At 60.7% G+C, this 8584-nt stretch overlaps 1 protein-coding gene across 1 annotated transcript; it reads right to left on the reverse strand.

The window, feature by feature from the left end:
* Positions 1–4278: 4278 nt before the first annotated feature.
* LOC113209101 (solute carrier family 28 member 3-like) lies at positions 4279–8584 on the reverse strand. Its single transcript, XM_052269014.1, has 10 exons — positions 8279–8584; positions 7923–8196; positions 7681–7840; positions 6622–6973; positions 6277–6532; positions 6011–6170; positions 5509–5686; positions 5077–5235; positions 4817–4997; positions 4279–4472 (listed from the first exon to the last, which is right to left on the reverse strand). The coding sequence occupies exons 1-10, from the start codon at positions 8324–8326 to the stop codon at positions 4402–4404; spliced, it is 1839 nt and encodes a 612-aa protein (XP_052124974.1). The 5' UTR covers positions 8327–8584; the 3' UTR covers positions 4279–4401.

Raw genomic sequence — 8584 nt, forward strand, 5'->3', positions numbered from 1 at the left:
CTAAGGGGAGACAAAAAGCGACAAAGAAAAAATTTGCCCCGTCCGGTGGTTGATCTTAAGGCCAAGTTTTGGATCGGATGAAGCTGCATGGGGCCGTGTCGATTGTAGCTACAACTGTGCAGCTACAAAGTAAAGGGGGCGTGTGGCTCGTGTGGCTGGGGGCGTCGGGTCGGATATCGTATATTTCCCGAACAGGATCTTCTATAGTCGGGCCATATTAAGCTGACCCTGGCCGACGGATTTGTGGCCACATTTTTGTGGCACAAACAGGGACGTGGCAGACGTCACGAGCGAGCTTTTACTTCGTTGCCCACGTTACGTTTATTGTGGGAAAACATCTCCAAACCGATTAAAAACGATCCTCTCAAGTTCAGTAGTTCAATAAGGGTTGCGTTGCCAAGGTTACTTTTTCCTTTGTTACACTGGGACAAGTAAAACAAGAAAAAAACAAAAAAATAAGACTTTGTTTGTAAACTAATACTCTAGTAAAATTAAATTAACAAGTGAGTTGCACACCGCAGCCGTGGTGCTGTCGGGACGGTGACACATTTCCAACGGAACGTCAACTATCTCGACACTTTATAAAAAAAATTAGTAAAAACAAAAATAACAACATTCAAATCATATGCTTTGTTTATGACTCCTACTGAACGCAAGGGTGAATGTGTCTATGCAGCGAGCCGCGGCAACGGCCCAATGGTATGTTATCCACCCGTCACACCTGCCCACACTGCTATTGAAGTATAGAAATATTAATACATGACACCTTGGGCACGGTTGTTAGGAGCCGGAATGGGCGTCCTCTACTTGCAACTCTTACCTCCTGGTGCGCGGGCCCGGGCGGTCGCACCTCCACGCTTCCAACTGCCCCCGCCGCCCCCGCGCCCACCACTGCTGTCACCAGCCATGCGCGCCGCGGGGTGGTGCGGCGGACATCGAGGCGGCCCTCGCGACGGCGCTCAGCAGATCGACGGGTAGGTGGCGAGGGGCGCGCCGCCAGAGGGGTGGGGGCTAACGATGCTCAGCAATGGGAGGTACCTGAGGTACCTGCCTTCTTTTCCAGGCGGCCGGGTGCGGCGTATTCGTGCGGCGAGGGTGGAGAGCCTGGAGGTGAGCGCGGCCGACGGCGGGTTGGTGGGTGAGGCATCGTCGGGGCCGTCACGAGCCTCATGAGCCGTGTTGCAGACGCTGCCGCGATCCTGGCCGGGCCGCGCCATTGCCGCGCTGGGCCGCGCCATGAGGTTCAACAACGGCTGGCGGCGAGGGGGCCCCCGCTCCAGCCGCTCATCACAAGTACGCACGCTACGGCCACTCAGTACCGACAGCGGGCAGCATTTACTTTTTAATTTGTAGCCTGTGGTTTCCCCTACACAGACAACGCCCACGTCTGCCGTGCGGGCATCGCAGATCGTGAACTCGATCGAGGAGAACACGTCGTCGGGGGCTTTCTCGACACCCTCGAGCCACCCGGCCAGCGCCGAGCACAGCGACACCGGTGGCGCGCCCATCCCCCGGGTCGAGTCCGCCGCCGTGTCGCCGTCGCCGTCCTCGGTCGGCGTCGGTCGGCCGCCACCGCCGCCCCTGGAACCCTCCGCCGCGTCCTGCCTCGAGACCCTGGTCAGGTGCACGTCGCTGACGCACACCCCAGAGCTCTGCGCCTCCCCGGGGACCCGCACTCGCTCGGGCATCCCCGATGATCCCGGGGGGCCCCTCATCATCTCGTAAGTCAATACACACCAGAAAACAAAGTTGTCCGGCCCTCCCTCACACTTACGAATAAGCGTACTCCAGGACAAGCGACGGCGAGGACGTGGTGGCGGAGAGCTTGCAGCTAAAAGAGCCGGCCGACAAGCACGTCATCGTGACATCCAGCTGTCCAACGGCGGACTTTCCTCCCGAAGCGCTGCTCCACGGACCTCCAGAAGACGCGGCCCCTGTCCGCCCCGCTGAAAGCGCCTTGGAGAGCGTGCTGGCTTGTCATCCCCTACTCTGCGCGCCACCGCGTCCTCCAGAGTCCAACTCGATAGCAGAAAGACCCCCAGCTTTACCTCTGGAGAGCAGCCCGGCTCAAACCTGCCCGTCGGAACAACCTGCACATGGTCCCCCAGACTCGCAGTGGTACCCCTACGGGTCCTTACACCTCGCCGGCACGGGCGGGGACTCGCTCGCCGCCAACGTCAAGGAGGTCGCCGACATCCTGCGCGCCCTGGAGGAGATCGGCGAGCGTGTGGCCCCGTTCACACGCGACCCCGGGTCGGTGCGGACGGAGCGGGCGCGTGCCGAAGAGCCCGGGGGTCCCCGCCCGCGCCCCCCGAGCCCCACGGACCGCCCCGCGCCCGCAGAGCACACCGAGGGCCCCGTGGTCTCCGGCGGGCGCAGCGACCCCAGCCTGCTCATGCTCGCCCTGCGCCAGGACGGCGATCACAGCGTGCTCCTGCTCACGCTGCTCGACGAGGTGTGCCCGTCTGACGCGCAGGATTTGTCGCGGCTCGTACGCGACTGCAAGAGCAACATGGCAGCGCTAACCTCCGCGCTCAGCGGCGAGGACAGGTCCCTCAAGAGTGGGGTACCGCCCGCCGTGAAGGAGGAGGATCCCCCGCAGAAGCAGGTAGCGCTCAACGGAGAGGACACCGAGCCGGGAGGAGCGGACACCTCAACCAATGAAAAGAACCCTCCGTCAAAAGAGGAAGACACGCTGTTACCAAGCGCAGGCCTCTCTTCAAAAGAGGAAGACCGTCAATCGTCAAAAGAGGAAGACACCCCGCTGCAAGGGGAGGACCACGCGTCCACTGAGGACACTACGCTCAAAAACAAAGACCTTTCTACCACTGGCGGGGACAGTTTCGACCCTCTCTGTCAGGATGACAACCCCCCACACGTAGGCAGCAACTCGGCATTGAAACACACAAACACCTGCGAGGGGGACTCGAGCCCTGCAGGGAGACGATCCGGGGACGAGTCACACGCCGTCGAGACCGAGGACCAATCTCAGAACGAAGCACCACTACGGGTTTCGCTAAAAGTCATGCCGCTTGGCCGGCCGGCCGTCACCCCTAAGCCGCTCACCATGCTTGGCCACCCCTTCGACCTCGACAAACTCGGTGACTACTTTGGGAGCTCGTCCAACCCCACAGCAGAGACGGAGCCGCACCTCGGAGACCTCGGGGAACTCGGGGTGCAGGCGCACGCCTTGTTCGGGGATAAATTCAGGTTGGTGCTGGGGACCGCGCAAGGCGACGCCCCACGAGTGTTGATCCAGACAGTGTACTTGACGGGGACGAGGTGCGCAGGTCGGTACCGCAGTGGCCCTCACCCGGGCGGGCCAACCTCCCGCCTGTGTCGGGACGAGGCGGGGAGCGGGGCGCGGCGAGGGGCGGCGCCTCGGCCCCTCTCGAGGAGGCCAAGCGACGCGTCGTGCTCCAGTCCCGGCCCAGCGAGGTGGTGCGGCCGACCCGCGGCGCCCTCGTCCTGCCCAAGACCACCACCAGCAAGGTACGCCGTGCGGGGGTGGGGAGCGGGGGCCGCGGGCCAGGGGTGGTGGTCCCACCGCCAGGGAACGGGAACCACCCTTCGTGTTGGTCGCAGGGCGCTGTGCCGTGCCACTCGCGCTGCCCACTGCCGCGCGCCGCCCCCGCGTCCGAGCGTGCCCCCGACAGAGGGCGCTGCGCGCGGCGGGGGGCGTGGACCACCTCCAGGATGGGCGTGGGCTGCGACGAGGAGGTGTCTACCCGCACTCGGCCCCGGGGCTGCCGGCTGCCCGCGCTGCAGAGCTCGGCCGCGTGCTCGGGCCTGTGCCCGCACCGCGCCAGCAAGGCTTCCCACCAGGTGGCCCAGCACATGGCCCACCAGATTGCGCACCGGCTCACCGGCAAGGACGCGCTTGCCCTCCGTAAGGTAAGCCCGATGCGATGATCCGTACGGTTTTGTTCGCTGACGCCGTCCCCCTGCTGTGACTCCTCCGTCGACAGCTCCCTCGTGCCCACCCGTCTCGCAATGCCCTCCTGCGCACCGCCGCGGCCCCGCCCCCCGCCTCCGACTTCGTCTCCGCACCCGCACCCACCGCTCCACCCCAGAGGACTTCCCGCCGCAAGACACTCAGCGTGTCTTTCAAAGAGCCCCCGTGAGCGCCTGCGATGGTAGGCAACATGCGCACGCTGTACACTCGCGCGTTCAGGTTGCCTACCCACTGGATCGCAGGCGCCCCGGACCTTGCGGACCATTCACCATACACACACACCACCAGTCTGTAAATTTTCAGTACTACTCAAGGAAACGACATTTAATCACCTTCAGCATTTTCTTTACTTTTGTTATAAAACTAACTTATCGATACTTATTTCGCACTACAACGTGCAAATACGGTAAGATCAGTCCTCACAAATACGCAGCACACAGGAAAAGCTATGAGCGAGTCAGGTTCGACGTCTCGTTCGACGTGGTGGTGGAGAAAGAGTTCTCACCCATCAGCATCCCTGCGGACACAGGGCAAAGGTGACACAATAAACATAAACAATAAAACAATAAAAACAAATGCACCTTTGTACCAACGACGTGACGTTATTGGATTGACTTCGACGATGTAGTTGCCGGCTCAGCTACATCTTGTTGTACGTGACATTGTCATTGGCACTACTACATCTGTAGGATGGTTATCAGCAAAATGTAGCTGGGCTAGCAGCTGTGTCATTGAAGCCAATCTCAATAACGCTATACCGTTTGAAATTTTGTGAAAGCGTGACAATGACGTATGAGAATAAAAAAAAAATAAGTCAAAAAATCGCTGCATTTCATGTTATTATGGGGATGAGTAGCTCACCCGCCATGCTGGCAGTGATGCAGCAGGTCACGATGCCGGCGGCGAGCGACCGCAGGGCCACGTCGGACACCTTGGACCTGGCCGAGGGGGCGATGGCCGACAGCACGCTCATGAGGATGGCCAGGGAGCCGAAGTTGGCGAAGCCGCACAGCACCAGGGTGCTCAGGGCCAGGGAGCGTGGCTGCATATAGCGACCAACGGTCACAATTATTCTGAGAGACAATAGTTTGTCATTGAGACAAAGACGGCTTGATCCTTACCGAAAGTTGGTCGGTTTCTTTCAATTGACTCATCCTCTCGAAGGCGACGAACTCGTTGACGAACGTCTTGAGGCCCACCAAGGTGGCGACGTCTTTGCAGTCCTCCGGCGCCACGCCCATCAACCACACGACGGGCATGAACAGCACGCCCAGCACCATCTACTCCAAACACCAGTTCTCTCAGCACCACACACGCGCCTTCACCCTCCTACCCTACACTAGGGATGATGGAATTTTGCCGATTTTCGATTTGAGAATTGTAATAGTGCGGAAAAGTTGCCTTGACAGATTGTAAGACTAACCATGGTTTTATTTTTTCGATCGGATAATATCTTCTGTTCGAACCAGGGGATACAAATTTGCCTTATGGGCGTTTTGATCAAAAAGTGTGTATATAGGTCTAGTCTTGTTCCTTTGATTTTCGCGTCCTACCTCGATAGAGAAGTCCGGGATGCCGACGAGCTCCCCCAGCCAGCCCACCACGCTGTTGATGAGGTACCGCAGCGACACGAAGGCCACCAGGTTGGCGGCGATGTTGAGCACGATGTTGATGCCAGCGCTGGCGCCGCGCGCCGCAGCGTCGATCACGCTGCTATCCTCTATCTCCACGCTGCGGGGGGAGGAATCGAAAGTAGGGGGAGGAAGAAAGTCTCAGTCATACAAGTGCCGCCGATTTGTTTTCAAATATCGTCCCCAGAACGACGGAAATAAAGAGAAGTTTTAGAGTCTGTTTTGCAAGGTGCCCTCAACATTACTCGGTGTCAGGAACGCGGGTGGGGTTGTCCCCGCCGGCCTAGGCCAACCGTAACCGGCCCAGGAACTCGGGCAGGGTTACACGCGTCGGCCTAGCCCACCCATCCTAGGCCCAGGCCAACCCATGAAAATGGGCAACCCCCTTCCGTCAGCCGGTCTTAAAACAGTGCCTGGCTCTCACCCGCTCGAATCGCCGAGGTGCTCGGCCGTGGTCGTGGACTCCTCGGTCTCTGGCAGGAGCAGCTTCGAGTAGGCCAGCGCCCCCGTCGCCGACATGATGGAGGCCGTCAACAAGTTACCCGGGTCAGCCCCAAAGGAGATGTAAGCTGCCAGAACGGACCCTGTAGCCAGAAAAAATGTTTACTACATTCAGTGAAAACATGAGATCGTAAACGAAAATCACTGCACGTTTTTTGAATAATTATGAATGAAAGAGAGTCCAGGTACCCGACGCCGTTGCGAAGCCGGTGCCCATGACGGCGTGCAGCTCTGAGCTGGTGAGTCGCTCGATGTAGGGCTTGATGAGCAGGGGGCTCTCCGTCATGCCCAGGAACACGCTGCCCGCCGCGTTCACCGACTCGCACAGCGTGGTGCCCATGATGGCCTGCAGCAGGCCGCCCACCCGCGCCACGACCCACTGCATCGCGCCCAGGTAGTAGAGCACCTGGATCAGGCTGCTGAAGAAGAAGATGACGGGCAGCACCTGCGGCGGGGTCAGGCTCGGCGATAACGGGCGAGGCAGACGGGTGTTGTTCATTGCGTCATCTGCTTGAAATAAAAACACTGGCCTACCTTGAACGCGAAGAGCGACTTCTCTTTGACGAGCATGTCGCCGAACAGAAAGCTGGAGCCGTCGTCGGCGCAGCCCAGCAGCGCGGCCACCTTGGCGGCGAGGCACTCGAGGGCGCGCCGGCCCTGCGGCAGGCGGATGGTGAGCAGGCCGCACAGCAGCTGCAGCAGCAGCCCGGTGAGCACGGGCCGCCAGCGCACGCGGCGCGGGTGGCGCGAGCACGCCCAGCCCAGCAGCACGAACACGACCACGCCGAGCAGCGCCGCCAGCCGCCGCCGGTCCGCGCCGATGTCCAGCAGCAGCAGCACCAGCAGCGCGATCAGCACCGCGGCCAGCACCGTCCAGCGGAGCACGCTGCGAACCATAACCCGAAGCAGTGGAAGGAATTGCGTCTAATAGTCTAGCTATAATCTGTCGTAGCTATGAAATATAATCTTCTATGACCTGTACCCATTCTGTCGCCACCTTCGCCAACTTGCCGCCAGTGCAAAAGTCCTAAAGTGGTGGCCACACGGTAAGAGTGACGTCCCTGTTTTCATGACGATTTGGAAAAACCAAGACGTCTTATGGAAGAGATACATGGGGAACGTCTTGGTTTTTCCAAACGTCATGGAAATCAGGACCAGGACGTCGTTTTTACCGTGCGTCTGCAGAGAGGCGGACACGGCGGACGCGAACAGGTAGAAGATGGTCAGTGTGAAGGTGCCTTCAAAAGTACACGACTGCGGTGAGCAGCAGATCTGTCGGCTCGCAGCCGTGTTTACGTCGCATTCAAGGTCAATCATCGTTTAGTCGCCACGCTTGAGCACTGTAAATGTCACAGCACAAAGCTGCGCAAGCTGCGCCAGCTAAACGACCTGAGCGCCTGTCGGATAGGCAACTCGTCTCGTGCGGTGCGCCGGTGGGCGGTGGTTGCATACCTCGACATAAGCTGCGGCTCTCCGCTACAGAACGGTGTGTAAAATAAAAACCTCAAAAACTGACGTGACATATCGAAGCTTTTGTTGATCGCGTGACGCGGAAACACTGACACTTGTTGAGTACTCGTGCACGACACTTACCGGTTCTGGGTGCAGCTGGGCAGGAGACGGCGCGCCCAGGGGAAGCAGTACGGCTTGAGCAACGCGTAGTAGACGATACCCAGGTAGGTGCCGGCCAGGATGACCAGGAGCAAGCCGAGCCCGTCGCAGAACTCGAGGTCGCTCGCGCGGCCGGCATCCACTGACGGACCGCAGAGAGTATTAGCGTGACAAGAGAGGAGCCCACCGCATAACCGTCACACAGAGCGTCACTCGTCACTCACCCTCCGCGCGCCAGTGCGCGACGGCGAAGGCCAGGTAGATGACGACGAGGCTGTGGCCCACGGCCAGGGCGACGCGGTGCTTGGCCGTGCCGTGCTTGTCCAGCCAGCCGCGCGCCTCGTCCACTTTCCGTCGCGCCGAGGACACGACCCCCGTGATCCGGAGGCTGCGAGAGGCGAACCGGGCGGACGACGACTTGGCCGTCGACTGCACCTCCGCGGCGGTGGCGCTGCCGGAGGCCGCACCGTTGGAGGCCACGGCGGCGACCCCATCGCCCTGGACCACGAAGGTTATTATTATTCACTCTGCAGGCAGAGGTAAACACATGACACGACGGCGAGGACGCAGCTCCGCTCACCGAGTCCGCCGGCCGACACTCGCCGCTCTCGCAGGCCGGCGCGTCCATGGCAGCGTCAGCGGCCTCCTCCTGCTCCCGCGTCGCGCCGCTCTCTGAAACAGCACTGCGGGCCGGGGAGCGTGAAGCAGCGTGAGCAGGGCCGGGTGCCCCGCGGCACCGCGCCCGACGGCGGCGCGGGCGGAGGTATGGCGCGGCCCGCGCAAGAGTGACACACAAAGTGTTGTCGTCCGACGGGCTGGGACCCGGCACCCACGTGGGGCCGGGCCGCGCGGTCCCCGGCCTGCGTCCTCCAATACCGCGCCAAAG

This window comes from Frankliniella occidentalis, unplaced genomic scaffold (assembly GCF_000697945.3).
Source record: "Frankliniella occidentalis isolate FOCC.00 unplaced genomic scaffold, Focc_3.1 Scaffold80, whole genome shotgun sequence".
In the NCBI taxonomy this organism is placed as follows: domain Eukaryota; kingdom Metazoa; phylum Arthropoda; class Insecta; order Thysanoptera; family Thripidae; genus Frankliniella; species Frankliniella occidentalis.